The sequence below is a fragment of the Rhinolophus sinicus genome, linkage group LG07 (genome assembly GCF_036562045.2).
Source record: "Rhinolophus sinicus isolate RSC01 linkage group LG07, ASM3656204v1, whole genome shotgun sequence".
Classification (NCBI taxonomy): domain Eukaryota; kingdom Metazoa; phylum Chordata; class Mammalia; order Chiroptera; family Rhinolophidae; genus Rhinolophus; species Rhinolophus sinicus.
Genome location: NC_133757.1, coordinates 22,909,261 through 22,933,289, shown reverse-complemented (window position 1 = coordinate 22,933,289; position 24,029 = coordinate 22,909,261). Strand labels below are relative to the sequence as shown.

General features: G+C 39.4%; 1 protein-coding gene across 14 annotated transcripts in view; it reads left to right on the top strand.

Moving 5' to 3' along the window:
- BTRC (beta-transducin repeat containing E3 ubiquitin protein ligase) overlaps nucleotides 1-24,029 on the top strand; it is a 167,016-nt gene extending 142,987 nt beyond the window's left edge. For all 14 annotated transcript variants that reach the window (XM_019724950.2, XM_019724949.2, XM_019724948.2 and 11 more), the window contains 9 exons: nucleotides 3,231-3,327; nucleotides 3,996-4,133; nucleotides 4,596-4,714; nucleotides 6,357-6,606; nucleotides 7,073-7,191; nucleotides 8,388-8,498; nucleotides 10,518-10,596; nucleotides 17,414-17,606; nucleotides 19,435-24,029. In XM_019724950.2, coding sequence (XP_019580509.1) covers nucleotides 3,231-3,327; nucleotides 3,996-4,133; nucleotides 4,596-4,714; nucleotides 6,357-6,606; nucleotides 7,073-7,191; nucleotides 8,388-8,498; nucleotides 10,518-10,596; nucleotides 17,414-17,575 — 1,075 coding nt within the window. In that variant the 3' untranslated portion in view covers nucleotides 17,576-17,606; nucleotides 19,435-24,029. The remainder of the gene's footprint in view (nucleotides 1-3,230; nucleotides 3,328-3,995; nucleotides 4,134-4,595; nucleotides 4,715-6,356; nucleotides 6,607-7,072; nucleotides 7,192-8,387; nucleotides 8,499-10,517; nucleotides 10,597-17,413; nucleotides 17,607-19,434) is intronic.

The following is a 24,029-nucleotide window of genomic DNA, read 5'->3' as shown; positions in this document are numbered from 1 at the left end:
ATTATTTTGCTAAGCTTGCCAAGACCAGCCTTAGAAATAGAACAGGCAGTTGCTTACATGGGAAAATTTTAGGGCAGCTAGGAATATTCGTGTATCCCTCAGAGGAAGAGAAAAGAAAAAAAGAAAAGAAACTCTTCTAAATAACCCCTGACCTGAAATTTCCGTTACAGAGATTCATTCCCATAGCGGTTTTGTTCCCTGTTAAAATACACTTCTTCCCATTTGGACTACCAATGACAGTGAACCTTTATCAGACATTGGGAGTTGACAGTCTGTTTTTGAAGATAGAGAGAACAAGAAGTATAAACAGATTTTGGCAGATGGCAAAGCTAAACAGGCTTCACAATTTTGCTTAGGGTTGGCACTAAACTGCAAGATCTGTTATGTTACAAAGGGAAAAAAAAAACAAAGATCATTGGAGAGATGGCTTTTTGGCCTTTTAAAGGGGTATGTGAAAGGTATAGCTGAGAAATGATCTAGGATCCAGCTCTAATTATCTATCACTCTTTCCCCTATCTCTTCAACCACCGGAACCCATTCCTGCTCTTTTGAGTATCCTTCAGACTTCTGACCACATTCCTTTGTCTTTGACTCCATTTATCTTCTTAACTTGATATGAAATACAAATATTTGTCTACCCCATGAAAACCTCTTCCATTATCCCCTTGACTTTCTGTGGCTGCTTCTATTTTATATGTTGCCTTTCTTCCTGTGTTAATGTCCTCCCTGACTTTTAAAAAAAAAAAATTTAGTCTATGATCAGTTTTTCATTTTATTCTTTCAAGTTGTCTTACCAAGCCTACTATGTTAATAAAGTTTTTGTTATACCTTTCCCCAAATGCTGTCTTTGAAACTTTCTTCCATCTCCTCGAACCAAAAATAAATAAATACAGTTTTCTAATAAAACTTTGGATTTAACCTCTACTTTGCTGTTATATTTTATATCTAGGTAAATTTGACAGTCTGTTCCTAGGACATGAATTGTCATTTTCTCTCTTGAATAATACTGAATGTGCTCTCTCTGCTCAGTAATGCTAACTCTTAAAAGTATAATAAAAGACCGTTTGGAAAAAGTCCATTTTCTTAATCAGCAGGTCACATTTTATGATAACATTCTGAATTTAATATTTAGCATTTATCATGTACTCCCAAAGGTGCTAGGCGTTTCCTATGGAAGTGGTCCCTGTTGTCAAAGAGCTTCCGTCATAAAAGGTTTTGACTTACAACATAGACATAGATGGAGAAACCTGTTTTCAATACCTAGCCACCCTTTTTTGTAGCACCTTTGAAGAAAGTCATATACTTTTGCAAGGCCTGATAAATACAGTGTGGTAGAAAACAAGATCAGAGATTTATTTGATTTCTCTTTCCTTAGGATGTAGAGATAGTTTCATTGCATATGAAGACAATCCTGGGATGCCTGTGTATAATTGCCAGATTAAAAGGCAGACAAAACTCTCTGAGGAATGGTGGGCATTGAGAGATAATAAAGTTAAGAATATGGAATCTGAAGTCAAACTTAGATTCAAATCTCAGCTCTACTCACTAGCTATGTGACCTTGGGCAAGTTACTTGACCTCCCTGATTTCTTCTTTATCTGTAAAATTAGTATAGTGATTCCTACCTCATTAAAGGATGGAGTTAAAATTACTAAGTTATAATTATTAACCAGATTTAGATTATCTTCATTAAAAATCTGTTGTTATTGTCTGCAATGTGTTTATAGAATAAGATTGTTTAGAGTAGAGTACCTTTAAGCCAGAATTATTTCATAATGTCTTGTTTGCCCTTTATGTTGGTGTATCATGTTTCTTGCTCCTGTTTGTCCCTCTTTGAAAACTATTGTTTTAGCTTCTTCATTGCAGATTCCTCTATCCGTATTAACACAGAAGTCAGAGCCAGCTACCTTCCTGATAGGAAATTTTCTCAACTAATTTTCAAGGTGTATAATAGGAAGAGGGCAGGGGAGAAGCGCTCCTGGAGACATCAAACAATTAATTATATTGTAATGGAGCTATAGAGGGAGGAGTGGATGACTGGCCCAGAGAAAACATGATTTCTCGGGTGCCAGGATTACACTCAGAGGCATTTCTGCCTATCTCCACTTTGCAAGGCACGGTGCCAGTGAGAACAGCAGTTAGTACACCCATAGTGGGGTTTACTAGCTTCCACACCGTGTTTGGTGGGTTCTTAACTTCAGGATGAGGAATTAAATTTTTTACCCAGCAGGAAGTGATTGCCATTTACTGATTTTTTTTTTGTAGCAAAGATCTAGCTTGGGATATGAGTATTCCAGAGATGTGCTGTCATAAGGAAGGAGATGCTAACAAATGTTGCTGACTGGAATCAAGGAAAGGGAGTAAAATGCATGTGTGTATGTACATAGCCAGGAACACACCTGTACAAGTCCATTCCATGCCGTAGACTTGACAGCACATGCTCTTAGGCATTTCTTTTCACCTTCCGTACATGCTGCAGGATACTCCTGTCGTCCTTTTGTTTTCTGTCAAAATGAATTGAATTGCTTCTTTTGAAGCATAGCTACACTGATCACCAGTAGCTGGGGTGCCTGAGCCACCGACACCTTACCCCCCAGAAATGAAGACTAGAAAAGTGTTCTCTGTGACAGAGAGCATGCCGCTGCCCATGATGCTAGGCTCTGCTTTACACAGTGAAACAAAGACGGGGGGGCATATGCCTAGTGCAAAGGTAATAATAGTTACTGTCACTAACAAAATTTTCTGTCTATCCAGAGGGCTGACAGATCAATAGATGAAATCTGATTTTATATGTGTATGTATATACCGTGCTTCCCCGAAAATAAGACCTAACCAGAAAATAAGCCCTAGCATGATTTTTGGAGTAAAATCGTTTTGCGTCTTTTGGAGTAAAAATTCATATAAGACCAGGTCTTGTTTTCGGGGAAACACGGTATATATATTCTGTTTATGTACTGACATTATAATATTTCTGAAGGCTTGACACTCTTATGTTCTGCACTGGAAATCATCATGTTTTAACCAAAAGCAAATCAATGTTAGCCCAGTTCCTTAGAGCTCAGAAAGTGACTCCTTGATGTGAGACTCCTGAAATCGGACTTAACGTCATGCCTCTCGAGGCTAGTTATGGAGACTATATGAAATGGTAACTGTGAAAACACTTGGAAGAAATGTGAAGTTCCTTGTGAATGCATAATATGATTTTTATTGGGAAATATTTGTATTTTTTAGGGGACAATATTTATTCAAAAACAAACCTCCTGATGGGAATGCTCCTCCCAACTCTTTTTATAGAGCACTTTATCCTAAAATTATACAAGACATTGAGGTAAGAATCTATGTATATTTGGGTATTTGCCAAACACTAGAGAATCATCAGTATTTTTAAGTAACAGCATTGTTAGAGCAAACATTAATGTTTATTAATGTAAATTAAAAATCAATTTCTTAAAAAAAGAATAGAGTAGGTAAAATATAGTGAATTGCCAGGCAAAAATTTGTGTTTGTAAGTTGTTTACTGGTAGATAAATAGATGAGAGAGAGAGAGACTGTGATGTCTTCATACAATAGTGAGACTCCTAAAGTTGTACTTATAACCTGATATTCAGATATGATCTGAATTGAGCCTCCATGGAAGTTCACTGGTAGAAATGGCCACTGTGTATGTAGGAAGAGCACTGAGCACATAACCTCATGTGGTTTATAGCTTTCTCTCTGTTGGTGAGCAGTCTCCTTCCACCAGGTTTATTATTTAATTGAACGAGTTATATGCAGGAGACTTCTAGAAAATAAATCTTGAATTACTTTACAAATGAAAAAATATTTTATAATTTTAAATAGTGGCTTTTTTAAAACATATTTTTAGTTTGCCTTAAGTTCTGTATATCCAATAGAGTGAAGCATTGAGCATTTGTCGTTGGTTGCCATGAAAGTCAACTAAGAGTTTAGTTCTGGTCCTTTCTTAATTGCTGCGTCTTTACCATTCCTTCTTCTCAGACAATAGAATCTAATTGGAGATGTGGAAGACATAGTTTACAGAGAATCCACTGCCGAAGTGAAACCAGCAAAGGTGTTTACTGTTTACAGTATGATGATCAGAAGATAGTAAGCGGCCTTCGAGATAACACAATCAAGGTGTGAGATCTCTTCAGTTGTGGGAAGGAGTGACGGTTGATCACATTCATTAAGCAATCCAAAGCATAAATTTTAAGTATTATTTCCAGGAAGTAAGTGAGCATTCTTAGATTGTTTTCGGTCCCAAAGCCAAAATTATTTCCTTAAAGGATAGAGACCTGCGTCCCACCCCAACCCCCCAGAATGGATTGTTAAATTCTCTTCTTGAAGTGCACTGAATGGGCTACTCTGTTGGCCGTCACATAATTATAGGTTACCCCCGTTCCTTGATGAAAAGGATCAAGTCTGCATTAGTACTAAAGCCACGTATATCTAGGTGCTCACTATACCTGGAGAAAAGAATGCATTCCACACTCCTCTGGGCTTTTATTCTTTTGGGGAATCAAACACATAATAGAGCTAGCAAGTCTCTGCAGCACCCCATTATCACAGTGATCAAAAGGATCTTATTTGCCATCCTAGATCTGGGATAAAAGCACATTGGAATGCAGGCGAATTCTCACAGGCCACACGGGTTCTGTGCTGTGTCTCCAGTATGACGAGAGGGTGATCATAACTGGATCATCGGATTCTACAGTCAGGTAGAAAATTTCAAACAATCTTTTGAACTCTGAAATGCCAGATCTGCTCTGTTCTTTGTCATCAATAGTCATTCTGTATATATCTGCATGAACACAGTTCTGAAACTACATAACTAAACAAGAATAAACCATCAGCTCCCCCCCTCATTGTGTCAATCTAGAGCTAGAAAACTTGAATTAGGAATGATTAAGGTTAGTTTACATTTTTGTACATGTAAGAAACTACATGTTCTATTTTGATTTGGGGGAATCGTCCATTGTAGAAACTTGGTAAACCTTGCATTCCTTACAAAAACCACCTCACGGGAATGACATGAATGGAATGAAGCCTTCCTTTCAGGTGGCTATAACTGTAGTGCAGGCATGCGTTCTCTCCTTTAAAATGTGTACAGGTGAGCAATGCTTTCTCTTTGCCAGCCCCTCCCCTGCTGTCCCTGCAGTTTTTAATTGCAAGCATCACTAAGGGAGGGGCCTTCAATTTCCAGAGGCATTAGTGATTTGATGACACAGCCATTATGCTGCTGGAGTCCAGTGTAGCTTGAGTTCTGGGTACCAGCAGCACGGCTGGAAACCTGTGTTAGGAATTTTGCCTTAAGCTAAAGGATTTAGCAAACATAATGCATCAAAAGTAACTTTAAAAAAAATAGAAAAACAGTTAACTGCATTGTTAGATTCTCTGAAGTTAAATGCTTACCATTCTCAGATATCCTCTGTGAATAGAAAAGGCTGTTCCTATTTCTTATCTTTTGACTTAAAGGCATAGCAAACTCAGTTCTTATAGTTATTGACATTTAACATTTATTGGTGCTTGTGGAGTGCCTAAAGGAAGCTGAAACATTGTAGAGGCTAACATCATTTATAGGATAAGGGAAAAAATGATTTCTCAAAAAGGGGGTTAAACTGGAAAAGGAAATAAAATGTGTTATAAAAACCGAAGTAAATATACAAAAATAGAGTAATCAAAGTCAAATGCTGTATATCATCACACAAAATTCTCCTGCTATCCAAGGGCCCCATGCTCTGATGTGAAGCCCATGTTTACCGTGGAATGGCTATTCTCATTCCTTCTACCAATCAAAGCACAGGAAAGAGGCCGTAGACTTAGGGGCCAGGTAATCTTGGTCCTTAACCTGTGTGGTGACATCTAAGATTCAGGGTCATCAAGCTCAAATCCATAGTATTAAGTCAGTTTGTTACAGAGGCTTCTCGGCCTATATCACTTCTAGTTCCTGAGGGCCATCCACTGATGCTGCTGTTACTAATCAGATTCCCAGTTTTAAATGTCTTATAAATGGTACCAGAAGTTTTATAATCATCTTGAAGTCTGGGTCCAATTATAGGTGATGGTGGCTGCTAACTCATTCCAGCTCCTCCACTTGCCCAGGTTTCAAGTAGTGTGCATGTCATCCCCTTCCTGTTCCCACTTTTTCAACCCAGACCTCTATCTACCACTTCCCCATGGTTCATCAGTACTCTTTACCTCAGCTCAACTTCAAAGTTGCAAAAGAACAGTAGGGTATAATATACCTATGAAAACGGGGCAGCAAGGATGGGGGACCTGCAGTGGTCAAATACTGGTAATAGATGGTAATGTATGTTCCATCAGAATCTCAGATAACCTTCTTAATGTTGTTTGTTCCAGGGTGTGGGATGTAAATACAGGTGAAATGCTAAACACGTTGATTCACCATTGTGAAGCAGTCCTGCACTTGAGGTTCAATAATGGCATGATGGTGACCTGCTCCAAAGACCGTTCCATTGCTGTATGGGATATGGCCTCCCCAACTGACATCACCCTCCGGAGGGTGCTTGTCGGACACCGCGCTGCCGTCAACGTTGTAGACTTCGATGACAAGTACATTGTCTCTGCATCTGGGGATAGGACCATAAAGGTAATAAAGCATTTTTCAATAAGTCTCCAACTTAGAGTAGGGGAGTTCATGTGAAAATATGATCACAGGCGATTTCATTTTTAAACATCACTATTTAATTCAGATTCTAGTCTTTATGTAAAAAGGTAATGAATGAGACAATTTTGGTTAGTATTTTATTACTATAAATAATGGTGAGTGTAAGAAGGGCAGGGGTAAATTTAGGTTCAAGAAAATTTGTCTGCAAGACCAGACGAACACCATAAAAGTAAGTCAATTTGAGGAATCCTCATGTGATAGCAACCAATGAGCCCTATACTATCATGAGTCAAACTTGTCATTGGTTTGGTTTGGTTCCATTTGGCTTGAGAAGTTGACTTCTCCCTATTGGTTCAGTCCTGTTTTCTACTTCCCCAAGACTCCAGTTGCCATAGATTTTACTAATGAAAGCGTCAAATCAACTGCCAAATGCTATTTTCTGTTTCAGGTATGGAATACAAGTACTTGTGAATTTGTAAGGACCTTAAATGGACACAAACGTGGCATTGCCTGTTTGCAGTACAGAGACAGACTGGTTGTGAGTGGCTCATCTGACAACACTATCAGGTGAGCAGCAGAAGGGATCGCTATTATCCTGCCATCTATTGTGTGTGCACAGTGCAAACACATCTTCAACTGTGGTATGTTTATAATAAAATCATTTTCCTTTCTGTAGCTTCTTACAGGTGAAAAGTTTGCCCCAAGCAGAGAGGCAGCACAGCAAAGCCTTTTATTGGTGTGTTTCCTTCCTGTGATAGTTTTATCACCAGATAGACCTATTTAAAAGGTACTGCTTAAATGAGGAAGTGGGCAGGAGAGATAAGTAGATTGAGGTTGAAAGCCCTTCCCATTAAATTTCACCTATCTACAGTTGAAAAGTACTAATAAATAGCTAAAGGCCATTTCTCTCCGCCACTGTTCTAAAAAAAAAGAAAAAGAAAAAAGATTTGTTTCCCTATTAGAAATTGTGCATTTTGTTTTCTTAGCATTGCATAATTGGCCGGGGAATTACTAGTCTTTGAGATTAGAAAGAATCCACAAATTGAAGTATTTTGGGTGTTTTCCATTCGCAAAGATGAATGACACAGATATGAATAGAATTTGGACAATTTATCGATCCTCTTCCTTCCTTCAAAGAAATACTGAGAGGATGAAAAGGCCATTAAAAAAACAGCAGATAGAGCTATTGTTATATCTAAGGAAATTTTCATTCCTAGAAATCGTTTGGATTAGTCTGAAAGCATACAGTGTTTTTATATTAGTATATAAAAGTTTTTGAGAACTTACTTTGCATTTCCGTTACATGAGAAAGACTGTCCTAGATAGTGGGGGAAAGCAGAGATTGTCCTCAGTGAACGAGGTGGACGGACATACTTTGTGAGGCCATGATGTCACTGACACTCTTCATCTCATTCTTACTGGTGATTTCAGGAAACATTACTTTTCTTGGCTTGGTCATTTCCTTCACAGGCAGCTGTGTGCATTGAATTCATCCTTTTTATGCCTTAGAGACCCTGGTTACAGAGTTATATAAAGCATTGTGCTTTGAAAATATATACTGTATTTGAACTTAAATCATACATTTTTCTACATGAGTTATATGGCAGAAAGGAAGTAAATTACATTGAAAGCAGTACATTTTTGTATAGGTGTTGATTTATTTTTGTGGATTTTTTAAAGACATATAAAGTATATTGTTTTAAAACATCCCAAGCTTATAAAAGAATACATGAAAATTCACTTAACTCAATTTTCTTTTCCAGATTATGGGACATAGAATGTGGTGCATGTTTACGAGTGTTAGAAGGCCATGAGGAATTGGTGCGCTGTATTCGATTTGATAACAAGAGGATAGTCAGTGGGGCGTATGATGGGTGAGTTTGCTAACAGAGTTAAAAAAAAAATCCACATCTGAATCCCTCCTGCCTTAGGATGTTAAATATAGCCTTTCCTTTTCTCTAAAAGATTACAGATTTCACAGAAAGGACTCAATACAGTAGTTCTTGTGTCTAATCTATGTGTTCGCCATTTTGTTTACTCGTTTCCAAAATATTCTTCCCAATCACTTAGTTGCACTTGTTTGCTTGTGATTTTTATTAATATTTCGTTTTTTTGGTTCTATAGTTATCTGTTTTGCCCTATAAAACAAAGAACTGGCCAAACCTAGTATAACAGGATATTCATATAAAATAGTGACTTATTAATAAAACTGAAACATTGGAGGGCAATATCGAGGGCTTAGTGTGATAGGGTCTTGAATTTTGATATCTTTGAATGATTTCTAGAAGTGCAGCTCTCTTATCTTATCACTTCTCCTAGCATTTCAGTTACGATGAGTTCAGTCATCTTTATTTTCTTCAGTCTAATTTCCAGTGATTTATAGAATCCATTCATGTTGTGGATGGAACCCATGTCTAGCAGTGCCAATCAAGCACATAGTAAATTCTTACAAGAGTATATTCACTTATGAAGGCCTCTTTATCATTTCTTCTTGTCAAGGTACCGGATTTGGAGTAGAAGGCTATAGTTCAAATATTGGCAGCTTTTTTTTTTTAATAATATATATTCAGTATAGAAGTTTTCCTTTTTTTTTTAAAAGATTTTATTGGGGACGGGGAACAGGACTTTATTGGGGAACAGTGTGTACTTCCAGGCCTTTTTTTTTTTTTCCCCCCAAGTCAAGTTGTTGTCCTTTCAATCTTAATTGTGGAGGGTGCCATTCAGCTTCAAGTTGTTGTCCTTTCAGTCTTAGTTGCGGAGGACACAGCTCAGCTCCAGGTCCAGTTGCCGTTTTCTAGTTGCAGGGGGCACAGCCCACCATCCCTTGCGGGAGCCGAACCGGCAACCTTGTGGTTGAGAGGATGCATTCCAACCAACTGAGCCATCCGGGAGCTCAGCAGCAGCTCAGCTCAAGGTGCCTTGTTCAATTTTAGTTGCAGGGGGCGCTGCCCACCATCCCTTGCAGGACTCGAGGGATTGAACTGGCAGCCTTGTGGTTGAGAGCCCACTGGCCCATGTGGGAATCAAACCGGAAGCCTTCGGAGTTAGGAGCATGGAGCGCTAACCGCCTGAGCCACCGGGCCAGCCCCTTGGCCGCTTTTTAAATATCAGAAACTAACTTAACAACATTGTCTTAGTGTGTGAGCTGGCTATATTGATATATTAAGACAACTCAAGCAGCAGGAAGGGTAGCAGACCTACTTCTCTGCTTTGAGTCAGCCATCACTTGCATACCCTTGGGAAATTGTTCAAGGATGTGATGACATGTTCTAGCTAGGTCCAAGGTTATATTTTCTCATTCCCATGGTTTTGATCTGTACCCACTTTTCTTGGGTTTTGTCTTTTATTCGCCTTAAGGAGACATGACCCATAATTAATTTTTAGAAGGGCTAAACTTTTCTTATTTAAATGAAAATATAAGGATTTGTTTATATAAACTACAGAGCTCTTTAAATGTACCTCAGTCATCTACTACATGTGACCTGGGCCATTCTTAGAACTGACTAGAAAGAAGATCCTCAGAGTTACAGGTTTCCAGGTCTAAGTAATCTCTTATATCATTAAGAGGTTTAATGTGTAAGATCTCCTGGCCCCAAAGTATGTTGTAACTTGACTGTTCACTGTCTTCATCAGTTTGGTGAAAGCTAACCTGTTTGTCATTTATAGGTTAATCACGTACATTTTCCCCTGTTAAGACCAATAGTCTCTACCCACAAATGAATGCAAGAACCTAGTCTCCAAAACAAAAACGTTTTTATATACTTCTGTGAGCTGCATTTATCATGTAAACTATATTCACCATACATATTTATTGTCATGACTTTTTGCTATTCTTCTTGTGTTCCCTTAATTTTGCTTTTAACTAAGATTTTTGTCTCCTTTTTGATCTTTAGAAAAATTAAAGTGTGGGATCTTGTAGCTGCTTTGGACCCCCGTGCTCCTACAGGGACTCTCTGTCTACGGACCCTTGTGGTAAGAGTCTTGTTGTTTGGAGGGAGTTGGGGAGCAGGAAGGAGAAGAAATTAAACATTGATATGCTGTGGAGTATAGATCTGGATTTGATAGTTAGAACCTCACAAAACCTACTAAGTGGAAAGGCAACCAATACATGATAATAAAATATGTTTATATAATGCCTTTCATCCAAAAGTGCTTTAGAGACTATATATGGAGAGGAATGTGGCAGCTGTTTAACAGCTGCACAGCAACTTTACACATCAGTTTAGTACAGGAAGTGAATAAGAATTCTGTATCCACCAGAAACAGTAGGGGGTACTTAGGGAGAAGCAACATAATTACTCAAATTGGAACCTGTCCAGAATCTGAGGACCTGCACACCTGTGCCTGCAAAAAGTGTCATGGGAGTCTGCGTGAACCCCCTGCTTAGCCCCTTAGTTCTGCATCCTATTCAAGGCATGCTGCCTCCAGCAACTCAAATCCCATCTTTTTTATTCCACATACACCCCCTTGCCTGAACATCTTGACATTTGGGGGAAAAAGAGTGACTCAAAAAGAGGAATGTCACCTTCGAAAGCACTAAATTCTTTATCATTTGGTGTTTGCCAAAGGCCTGGATTATGAAATGTCCTAAGGTTAAAAGCTGCTTCCATGAGAAAAAGAATATTAGGTGGGGCACCAGGGAGGACAGAATCTTTTGCACAATTCAGGGAAAGATGAGAGCAAGCATTTGAAGCCCCAGTGTTGTAAATCCTGGCTCAAAATTGAGGCAGTCTCTGCTCTGGAGAAGAGAGAGATACATTTCTTTGTCATCCTTGTTGGATTTAAAGCTCAGTTTTTTCAGCACCAGACATGCTCTACCTTCATGTTTCACATGTTTTTAAAAAAAATGGATTCATTTACAATTAATCTAAGTCTGGTTTTTAAAGTATAATTTACATACAGCAAAATTTGCCCCATTTTTAGTGTTCTTCTGTGTGTAAATACCACAATCAAGTTAAAATAAAAAATTTCTATCACCCCCCCAAAACTATGCCCCTTAGACTCACGCCTAGCCACTATTCATCTGTTTGCTGTCCCTATAGTTTTGCTATCTTATGAAATGTCATAGAAATGAAGTCATACAGTATGTAGCTTTTTTGCATTTGGCTCTTTTCACTTCATTTGAGATCTGTTCGAGTGTTAGTACCTGTTCTTTTTTGTTGCTGAGTAATACTCCATTGTGTGGATAAACCAATTTGCTTATTCATTCACCAGTTTAAGGACATTTAGAATGTTTCCAGTTTTTGGTGATACTGAAAACATTCCCATACAGGAATTTGTGTGTAATATTGCTTTCATTTCTCCTGTGTAAATACCTAGAAGTGCAATTTCTGGGTCCTATGATAAGCGTATATTTAAATTTGAAAGAACTACTACTGTGTTTCCCTGAAAAAAAGACCTAGCCAGACAATCAGCTCTAATGCGTCTTTTGGAGCAAAAATTAATATAAGACCCAGTCTTATTTATATAAGTAAATATTATAGTAAAATAAGACCGGGTCTTATATTAATTTTTGCTCCAAAAGACGCATTAGAGCTGATTGTCTGGCTAGGTCTTATTTTTGAGGAAAACACGGTAAGCTCTTTTCCAAAGTGACAGTTTGGGAGTTTGCAAATGCAAACCATTTTACATTTCAACTAACAGTATATGAGAGTCCCATTTTTCTATATCCTTGACAGCACTTGGTATTGTCAGTTTTTTAAAAAAATTATAGGCATTTGAGTGAGTAGTGGTTATAGTTTTAATTTGCATTTCTTTAATAACTAGTGGTGTAGAACATCTTTTCATGTGCTTATCTTTTGTGAAGTGTCTGTTCAAATCTTGTCCTCAGTTATTGAATTGTCTTAACCACATTTTTTGCGGGAAACGAGTAAACTTGTCATATCGCCTCTAGTTGGAACCGGCAAAAATTTTGCAAAGTAAATAGAGACCTCTTTTTAAACTAAAACACTGAAAGTTTCATAGAAAAATATCAAATAGATCGAAAGATATGAATATTTTACGGAAAGTCTAATTTTGGTGAGAAAATGTCAAAAAAGCCCCGCGTTACGATGCGATTTGGCGGGAAAATGCCCGTTTACAAAGTGTTAACTTTTTGAAAACAGATTTATTGAAATATACTTGACAGCAATAAAGTGTACATAATTAAAATATATAACTTAATAAATTTTGATGTATATACATACCAATGAAACCATGCCTTCAACCAAGATAACGAACATATCTTCATGCCCCTTGTTAATCCCTCTTTCCCATCCCACCCACTTCCGCCTGCTCCGTTCCCCAGGCAACCACTGATCTGCTGTTGGTCAGTTGCATTTTCTAGGGTTTAATTAATGGAATCATACAGTGTGTATTCTTTTTCGCCTCTTTTCATTAAGTATAATTATGTTGAGATTCACCCATGTTATTGATGTATATCAATAGTTCATTCCTTTTTTAAAATTGCTGAGTAGTAGTCCATTGTATGGTTGGTTATACCACAATTTATTTATCCACTTGCCAGTTGATGAAAATTTGGATTGTTTCCAATTTTTGGCTATTACAAATAAAGTTTCTATAAATATTATGTGCAAGTCTTTGTGTGAACATATGCTTTCATTTCTTCAGGGTAAATCCTAGGAGCAGAATTGCTAGGTCATATGGTAAATGTATGTTTAATATTTTTAGAAACTGTTAAACTGTTTTCCAAAGCAATTGTACCGTTTAACATTATAGTACAACAGTGCATGGGAGTTCCAGTTACTCTGCATCCTTGCCAATACTTAGTACAGTCTTTTCAATTTGAGTCATTTTAATAAATGCTAGGTGGTACCTCATTTTGATCTTAATTTGCATATCCAGTGTTAATAATATTGAACATTGTTTCATGTGTTTATTTGCCATCCATATATCTACTTTGGTGTAGTGTCTGAATCTGTTGTCCATTTTTTAAATTGAGTGGTTTTCTTATTATTGAGTTTCGGTATTTCTTTACATATTTAGGATACCCATTTTGTTTTTGTTTTGTCATTCCCTTAAAAGATTTCTTTTGAAAAGCATAAATTCTTAATTTTGATTAAGTCCAAGTATCAACTTGGACTTAGATGGTATTTGATATTATACCTAAAAAATAAATCTTTGCCTAATCCAAAGTCACACAGATTTTTTTTTCCTCTGTATTTTCTTCTAGAAGATTTATAGTTTTAGGTTTTACATTTTGGTCTATGATTCATTTTGAGTTAAGTTTTGTGGGTGGTACAAGGTATGGTTCAAAGTTCACGTGGATATCCAGTTGTTCTTGTACCATTTATCCAAGACTACCCTTTTCCTCTGAATTGCCTTTGCAGCTTTGTCAAGAACCAATTGACTACATATGTGTGAGTCTACTTTATGGACCTATTCATTTCCATTGATATTTTTGTCTATCTTGATGCCAATATCATGCTATCTTGGTAACTAGCTTTTTAATAACTCATGAAATCAAGTAGTGTAACTTTGGTCTCAGCTTTGTTCTTTTTCAAAGTCTTTGTGGTCCTTTGAATTTTGATGTGAATTTTGAATCTGTTTGCCAATTTCAGCCTCTACCCCACCCTCCTCACACCCAAAAAAAACCAGCGATTTTTATTGGGATTGTGTTAAATCTAGATCAGTTTGTCTTGGTGAGAATTGACTTCACTACTGTGAACCCAGTAATCCCTCCTTTTGTTTAGGTCTTTCAAAAATTTCTCAGCAATGTTTTATAGCTTATAGTATAAAGGTCTTATACATCTTTTATCATATTTAATCCCTAAATATTTCATATTTTTAATGCTATTGTAAATTTTCAATATCTGGAATGTTCATTTCAAGTATATAGAAATTCACTTCTTTTCCGATCTGTGTACCTTTCATTTCTCTTTCTTGTTTTGTTGTCTTGACTAAGACTTTTAGTACAATGTTCAAAAGAATCGGTAAGAGTGGATGTCCTTATCTTGGGAAAAAGGCATTTGGTCTTTCACCATTTTATATACACATGTATGTACATATATGTTACTTTCTTTTTTTCTTTTTTTAAGGAGGGCACAGCTCACAGTGGCCCATGTGGGGATCCAACCGGCAACCTTGGTGTTATCAGCACCATACTCTAACCAACTGAGCTAACCAGCCACCCCTATACATATATGTTAGCTATAGGTTTTTCATAGACACCTGTTATCAGGAGATTAAGAAGTTCCTTTCTATTCCTAGATTGCTGAGAGTTTTTATTAGAAATGGATGTTGGATTTTGTTCAATGCTTTTATCTGCATCTATTGAGATGATCTCACATTTTCACCTTTATTCTGTTAATTGGTATATTACATTGATTTTTTAATGTTAAACACAACTTTGCATCACTGCAGATCCCATGGACATTTAAAGGATAATAATAAAGAAATACTATGAACAACTTTATGCCCCAAAACTTGATAACCTAGATGAAATGGACCAATTCCTTGAAGGATATAATCTTCCACAGCTTACATTGGAAGAAATAGACAATCTGAATAGACCTATACCTATTAGATAAATTGACGCCATAATTAATAACATTCCAAAACAGGAAACATGAGGCACAAATGGGTTCAGTGGTAAATTCTACCAAATGTTTGAGGACGTTATACCAGTTCTCTGCAGTCTCTTCCAGAAGACAGAAGCAGAGTGAATACTTCCTAACTCTTTACGAGGCCAGCATTACCCTAATACCAAAACCAGACAAAGCTATTACAAGAAAAAGAAACTGCAGACCAATATGTCTCATGCACACAGATGCTCATCTATGAGCTCATTTGCATCTTGTAAAGAATGTAAAATGGTACATCCTCTATGGAAAACAGTATGGCAGTTCCTCAGAACATTAAAGATAGAATTGCCAAAGGATCCAGCGTTCCCATTTCTGGGTATACAATATATCCAAAAGAATCAAAAGCAGGATTTCAAAGAGATATTTGCATACTCGTGTAGTCTTGTCACTCCTCCTTATGTTTAGTGATTTCACAATAAGGATAATTTCTGAAATTATTTAAAAGGTAGTAATATGCCAATAAAATGAAGTAACTTAAAATAAATTTCAACAAAATATTAGCAAATTGAACTCAACAATGTGTAAAAAGAATTATATACCATGACCAAATGGGATTTATTCCAGTTATGCAAAGCAGGTTTAATATTCAAAAATCAATTAATGTAATCCATCACATCAGAAAGCTAAAGAAGAAAAGCACATGTTTATGTCAGTAGATGCAGAAAAGGCATTTGGCAAAATCCAACATCCATTCATGATAAACTCAGCAAACTAAGAATAAAGGGGAATTGCCTCAACTTCTTAAAGAAATATGCAAATTAAAACTCCAGTAGAGTACCACTATAGCTCTACCAAAATAGTAAGATTGACAGTATCAATTTGTTGAAGATGTGGAGCAGCTGGAACTCTGATACATGGCTGGTGAGAGTATAAATTGGCACAACTTTTAAAAAACTGTTTTGCCGTATCTACTACAGCTAAACATGCACCTACTCCATGGCTCAGTAGTTCTACTCCTAAATGAAATGAGAGCATATATCCATCAAAAGACATGTGCATAAATATCTATAGCAGCTTTATTTATAATACCCAAAACTAGTCAGTCCATATGTCCACCACAGCAGAAACGATAAGTTGTACTGTGTTCATATAATGGAATATCAACCAGTAATAAGAAAAAGACTGAACTACTGTTACATGCAGTAACAGAGAGGAATCTTATACTGTTGAATAAAAGAAATCAGGAAAAAAGAATACATGCTGTTAATGAGTATATTTATATGAAATTGAAGAACAGGAAAAATGAATTGATAATACCATGTTTCCCCGAAAATAAGACCTACCCCAAAAATAAGCCCCAGTTAGATCATCAGCCAGACGGATGCATTTAGTACGTTATGACGATGTTCCAGAAGAAGATGACATGACTGTATTTGAATAAATGTAGATTGTTATACATGAAAATATAAGACATCCCCTGAAAAAAAGCCCTAATGCGTCTTTTGGAGCAAAAATTAATGTAAAACCCGGTCTTATTTTCGGGGAAATAACAGTATAAGACCCAGTCTTATTTTCGGGGAAATACGGTATAAGACTCGGTCTTATTTTCGGTAGCATCAGGGGGAAGGTAGTACTGACTAGTGAGTAAAGGGCATGAGAGTGCTTTCTGGGATGCTGGAAGTGGTCAGGGTGGTGGTTACTACAGTGGTGTGCTAAATAGGCATAACTGCTTATGAGAGCCAAATGTTACATTTTCATGAATTTTGCAAGCTCGTTGACCTCCCACGGTAGCTTGAAGTTGTCCAGGGTAGGAATTTTTACACCATGAAAATGTGCAAATGCTTTTCACAAATTGGGGAGAGTTCATTGATAAACATTTACCAGCACACCATTGACTACTATCAAGCCTTGGCCTCTGATGGTAGAAGAATCCTAGAGATTCAGAGAGAGGATAAAGCAAGGGAGTCACTGAGGGATGGTTTTGTTCAGCCTAAGCCTAGGAGAGCTAGCAATAAGAAAGTAGCATACTGGTGGACGTGTCTCAGCTCTGGTGAATATTATTTTAATTGTATTTGAAATCAACTGCCCAATATTTGACTTTTCTATCCTGCCTTTAATCCACATTAAGTTTTTTCTCTGTGTTCTTGAAACAACTAAACAGAAATTTATCAGCATAAAATAGCCTTTTCATAGACTCCTGACATGTTGCTGAATTTGTGTCCTTTTGATTTCAAATAGCTCAAAAGTTTTTGTTTCTGCTTCTTCAGGAGCATTCTGGAAGAGTTTTCCGACTCCAGTTTGACGAATTCCAGATTGTCAGTAGTTCACATGATGACACAATCCTCATCTGGGACTTTCTAAATGATCCAGCTGCCCAAGCTGACCCTCCCCGCTCCCCTTCTCGAACATACACCTACATCTCCAGATAAATAATCATACCCTGACCTCATACTTGCCCAGGTATGAAAAAGAATTGTGTGCATGGCCCTGTGGGTAGGAGACGGAATATTGGCTCTAAGGAATATTGCTAGTTCATGGAGCCTTCTCTTGTCCTTTACCTCTCCAAGTCCTGGAAGGCAAGGGAAGCCAACAATGTGAGACAGGACTAAGGCTGCGTATTGGATGCTGCCTTCATCCAGGTAGCCAGCCTCAGTTCTAGATGATTCTTGAATGAGATTTAGATGACTCTTGTATAGAACTAATGATTCCCGCCCCAGTTATCTGATAGGATTGTTGAGAAAGTAAGAGATTTTAATCAGTTTCAAAACTAAGAGTAACAACCCAAAAGCCTATGGTTTTGTATTTCCCAGATCAAACCAGTACCTATAATAGAGACCCTTTAAACCAGGTAGATAATCTAATGTGCAAATGGGGAAATCTCATGGTGAAATACGCTGATTTCTCACAGCTCTGCCTTGTCAGTGTCATTTGATTATAAAAGGTAGCTTTTTTTAATCCTCATTTCCAATCCCCACCTTCTCAAAAAATAAAAAGAACTGTCCTTTGACCTTGGAAGTAGCTTTGGAATTGGTGAGAACTCTGTGTACTCTCCCACTCAAGTCTTCGTCCTCCCTCTGAGGCAGGAAAAGATGGTAAAATTTGTCTCTGTCTATATTATGGTATATTCAGATCATACCTTGTGTCCTAAGCAGGTCAAATGCTTTAATTGGGTTATTGTTGGTTTGGGGAAATTGCACTACTACTGGGGAACGTTGCCATTATTACGATTTCTTGTTTCCCATGCTTGCGTCAGTTCTTAACGGCAGAAGTACACGTGTAGTACACTTTCCTGCACACCTTTTGGCAGTGGTTCTTCTGAATGGGGTGGTTCGTACCCTGCTGGGCTCATTTCTCACAGAGGACACACAGCTTCCTCGTCCCTCAGCCTCCTCAACCAAGTCACACAGGCAGTCCTGAGTGACAGTCCTAGATGTGTGCCCTTGGGCAAGTAACTTCCCAGAGCTTTGGTTTCCTTATTAGTAAAGTGAGGGTTGCAGTACCTACTACACAAAGCTGTTGTGAGGATTGCATTGAAATGTTATGTGTAAAATTCTTAGTACTTTGCACAGTGCCTAGCACATAACAAGCCCTTGGTAAAAAGTGGTCATTAATATTAATATTGTAATCATCATGTTACCTATCCCCCCCCCTTTTGCCAAAATTTTCTCTTCCTAAGATTTCTATCCATTTTGCCATTTTTAATATTCTTCCTGGTTCTCTTACTGCTTATGTATCCTTCCCCTCTCAGCTCTAAAACAGAGATCCCTTAAGAGTCTATCTCAGGCCTTTCTTCCTTATTTAAGTTCCCTGCTTTGGCTGTCTTGTCTCTTCCCCAGGCTCAGCTCTCAGCTCAGTGTGGATGGCTCTAAAATGTGGGTCTCTAGTCCCACCCTCTGCCTTAGTCTCTAGGCCACATAGCAGCCACCACCTACACATCTGGTTTTGGAAGCTGCTCAGGGCCAGAACCTTAGAACTGCCCTCCCTGCTGTGCCTTTATAGGGAGCAGGTGACAGCTTGCTGCTACACCCTCCATAGTCACCCTTAATCTCAAGACATGAGTCGTGTGTGAGCGCTGTGCCCTGAGCATGTCAGTGAGCCCCGCAAAGCCCCCACACAGACCACGTAGCCTCTGACAGGAGCTCCTGCTCAGCACGGGCAGAGAGCAGGCCTGAAGAAGGACCTCTGAGCCCGTCTCCCAACTGACACTAAGTTAATATTCTTTTCCTTATAGAGCAAGTGAGAAATACAGGGAAAGGGACTAATGACTATTTGCTCTGTTTTCACACAGGACTCATTAAAGTTGCGGTATTTAACGTATCTGCCAATACCAGGATGAGCAACAACAGTAACAATCAAATACTACCCACTTTCCCCAGACTAGCCGAGGAGCGGGGCTTTGAGACTCCTGTTGGGACACAGTTGGTCTGCAGTCGACCCAGGAGGGTCTGCTCAGCACAGCTGACTGCTTCCGTGCTGCTATCAGAAGATGTCTTTTATCTTTCATGAATGATTGGAACTTTGAAACCTCACCTCACTTCCCCTCCTCCTTTCCCCTCTGCACCCGTTTCTCCCTTACTTGGTTCCAGACAAAGATGACTTATAAATATATTTAGTGTTTTGCCAGAATCTCTCTTGCTTTGCCATTAAGCAGAAGAACCAGTTTCCCGATATAGCCTGCTGGGAGAGACCCACTTCTAGGGGGTGCACCTTCCAGCCAGACCACGCCCAGTGTCTCCCCATGAACTACAGGAATTCCCAGCGCCTGGCAAGATGGGTGCAGCCCCCTGAGCTTAAGCGGAGACAGCTGACTGTGCAGCCTCAGGGGCAAAGAGACAGGAATGCACACACTGGGAGATCGGCTCTCTTCCTTCCAGCTCTTTCTCTCTTTCTGTCCCTCTTTCCTCCCTCCCTCCACTCCCCTTCAACCTGTTTCTCTGCACCTGAGAAGAAAGAGTATGAAGAGAGTAGCCTCAGTTAGCATGAGACAAATCAGCTAGAAAATGTAACACTTAGAAGAGTTAAATGCTGTTCAGTCAGAATTTCAAACCTAGGCTTTTGCTGCAAGTGACCCTATGTGACAACAGTGGGTTCTCAGACATGGTCCTCTCATCATATTTGCAACTCTTCTCTCTTCTCCTAATACGCACCCCCCTGCCCCCAAAAAAGGTGGGGAGCAGAAATTTCCTGGGCTCCATCAATGACCACATCTTTCCTGGACTCAGCAGTCTCCTTGATTCCATGTAGAGTGTGGAAAGGAGTTGCTGATTGCATTTCCTCTCATTAACAATTAGATGTGTAATAAAAAGCGTTGTACTTCATCTTAAATCACTGGTAAGGCTCAGCCTACAGAAAGGTTTGAAATGGCCAGAGCCAGTGGCTCAGTGCGTTCTGCGTAATGGTTCACATCTCTGATTTCCTCACCAGGGCCGGTGAGCACACAGGCGCCTGCATCTTTGCCAAGACCGCAGTCAGTGGCTTAAGAGGTGGCCAGGAGTAAAAGTTGATTCCTTTTTCATTTAGGTCAGTAAATATCATTTCTCAAAAATCAAGCTAATCATCTCAACCTTGCACTGCAGAACCTTCTGCTTTTCCCAAACCTGGTATTTACAAAGGGCAAAGCTGCCAGAGAGAACAGATCAGGGTGAAGTCTGGCACACAGGGTTTATTATGGGGCAGAAACTGCCTTCTCTTTCCTTTTCTTCCTCCTCCAGGTCTTATTGACTCTCCACTCTCCCCAACCAGTAAAGTTTCTCTGGCAGCTGGTGAACAGCATAAACGGACCTCAGCAAGGCCCAAGCAGACCCAGCACTTGAAAGGCAGCTTATGGGCTGTCGGTGTACAGCACGTGTGCCACCCCGACCTGGGAGCGTTAGGGAATACTGCCAGCCTGTGCCCCTTGTTTCCTGGGCAGGAGCGGCCCTCCACCGTCATTTCAGGTGGCATGGACACGCCCATTAAAGGCCATAGCACAGCCTCATGTTTCCCTTGGAAGCTGAGCCTCAGGCCCATTGTGTCCATTCCTGATCAAAGCAGGATGGGAGCCAGTTGCAGGTGACCTCAAAGCCAGGCCACCTTTAGTTTAGCAGAGGAAGGGGGGAGAGAAAGCCATCTTCACTCTTACCTCTGATTTGCAAAAAGGTATCCTCTTCCCAAAAAAAGAGGGTATCCTCTTCCCTTTTAAAATGACACATGAAAAGGCAGGTTGCGCATATGCGTTTTTCCTTCCTGCTTTATGAGTGCTTTTAAGCTTTTAGTTCCAGGTTAACATTCAGAAAATACTTCCCAGTGTAATGATGTGTCATTGCCCAGGAAATATTTTCTGAGTGTAATTCCCTTCCTAACTACCCAAACGCTACAGAGAAACGTTTTCTATCTAGTCACTATCAGGGTTCCCTGTGTATTGTGTTGACTATTAATGGCTTCTTGTGATTGGTTAAGGATTCTGCTATCGATGAGGCGGAGGGCCGTCAGCCCTGAAAAACACAGGCCAGGCATTAAAGAAGCACGGATTTTAAGCTATTTCAAAATATTGTCCAACAGCCATAACTTTACTAGCCCTTCTGTTATATGCTGCTGTTCAAAAGTGGAAGCTGTTGAATATTCATTGGTGCCCGGGGTTTTGCTCTCCCATGTAGGTTCAGTTGAAAGTAGATTGTTTCTGAGATTGTTCTGAAGCTTGTCCAGTACATCATAAATGAGATTGAGGTGGGCCCTGCAGTCTGGAGCCATTAGCTCCGTTGAGGATATTCTCCCAAGTTGTCCTTTGCTGCTGATGAAATGGGAATGAAGTTAAGTGGTCTGAAAAACTTGAGTCAGTCACATTCTCAGCTCTGGGGGTCATTTACCAGTTCATTGTAGAAGAAATAATCAGGTAAGTAGAAGTTCATTTCCAGAGAAGGTAAACCCCACTTACCATCTCTGCATGATTTCAGTGGGAATTGATTATCACTAATCCCCAACTGGGCTAGAATAAATGTAAAGTTTGACCTTTTTAAAAAGAGAAACAAAGAAAGTCAACACATTTAAAGGAATGGTAGAAAAGGAACTGGCGGTGTCTCTGGGCTCTGAAATGAAATGTCTCCATTGTAGATTAGTCTCTTCTCACTAAAATTCCAAAGTGGGCCTGAAAGAAACATTTCTTAAAGGTGGGAGGAAGCCCCTTCCAAGGTGGGGAAGGGGCGTGGGGAAGGGGCGTGTGCATGCAGGCTCTGGGATGCGTGCAAGCTCTCCGTTCATACTGGGGCTGCCTGGACAAAGCCAGCATCCCTACGTGTGTGTATTTCCACCCGAGAACATCCTTTTACTTTCCTATGTGCAGTTTGAAAGTAAATGTGAATTGTGAATGGGAGGCCTTTTACATTTGTCCCTTGGCAAAATTCTTTCTGGTGATTCTTTACCAGAAACTTCAGAGACAGGGACTCTCTGGAACTCTATTGACAAATAATAAAATCTGGCCCTCATAACTTGTTTCCGAACTGAAAAAGACCCTGGGACTCTGAAATCATTCTGTTTTCTGCCTGAGTAAGAAAAATCCTTTTTCTTTTGTAAAATCAAAAGCTGCAGAGAAGAAAGTAGGCACTCTTCTCCTTTCCCGTCTCTTGGTACCCATTGGTCTAAACAGCTGGGGTTGAGCTCCTTAGCATGTGACTGTGTGGAAACAAAGGGCTTGGGGTGGAGAGGGTGGGGTAGATTGGAAATAATTAGGGCGATTGTTTTCTTTCCTAGAATTAGATTAAATGCCTTGGTATTGTTGACCTTCTTGGTATCCTCCATTTGCCTTAGATGGTAATACCTTCCTACCTGAAGTGGGAGCAGCCCAATCCAGAATAGTGCCAGCCTGTGGGGCTAGGCTACAAGCTTGATTCTCCAGGAATCCAAGGTACTTCCAGGTGGAAAAAGGGATGCTTAGCTCACCACCACCACCTGTGACCGTCCAGTTCTTTAGTCATCAGGTTTACCATATGACTTATTAAAGTCACACATTTCTGATCTCCTTCCCTGTTTGGGTGAGTTCAAGCTGAAGAACATGGAAAGGTGCCCATGCTTCTCCTCGCCTTCCTCTACGTCCTAGAATAGCAACTCTCACGTCTAACACGTGCACCCAGGGCCTGCAGGCTCAGTCCCTCTCCCTGGGCTCCAGCCACACAGCTGACCACGGACAGCCCAGAGCCCCTGACTTTCTCCACAGTCTCAACACAGTCGGTGCCAGAAAGACAGCCATGTCTTAGGGCAACTCAGCTGAGCTTTGCTGCTTGTTACTTTTACCTGTAGTTCATTTGTGATTTCAGAATTCTTGAACTGAGGAAAGAAACCAAAAGGGCATGATTATGGCTACCTGATTTCAGGTGGAACTTAATGCATTGATATCCTGAAGCCTCTGTGTTAGAAGTTGAGTACCAATGATCTGAAATTTCCTAGAGGCAGATGGTATCTAAACTGTGTGCTTTCCAGCTGACTTTTAGCTGCTGATGGGCCGTGTCTGTGTTTAAGGATGAGTGTAGTAAATAGTATTATAAAGCATCACCCCCCCTCTATCCTTTTCCCTTCTTGGACACTGAAGGAAAGACCAACAAGGAAGGTTAGACCTCTGGGTACCAAGGGAATTTACCGTCCCAAATTAGTGATCACTCAAGCCCACCCCAGACTTCTGAGGGCGTCTCACTGGACTCCTACTAGGGCAGGCCTGGCAACAGATGTTGAGCCCTTTGTTCTCTAGACTTAAGTACTGACTGCTTTGACTTTTGTGATTATGTTTTGGTGATGTGTAGTCAATGTACCAATTATGTTCACAACCTAGGATCATGATAATAGAGTGTGTTTTGCTTTTTTTTTTAACTGTTCAGAAAAAAGTAACTTAAATTACAAATATAAGATTAAAGTGAA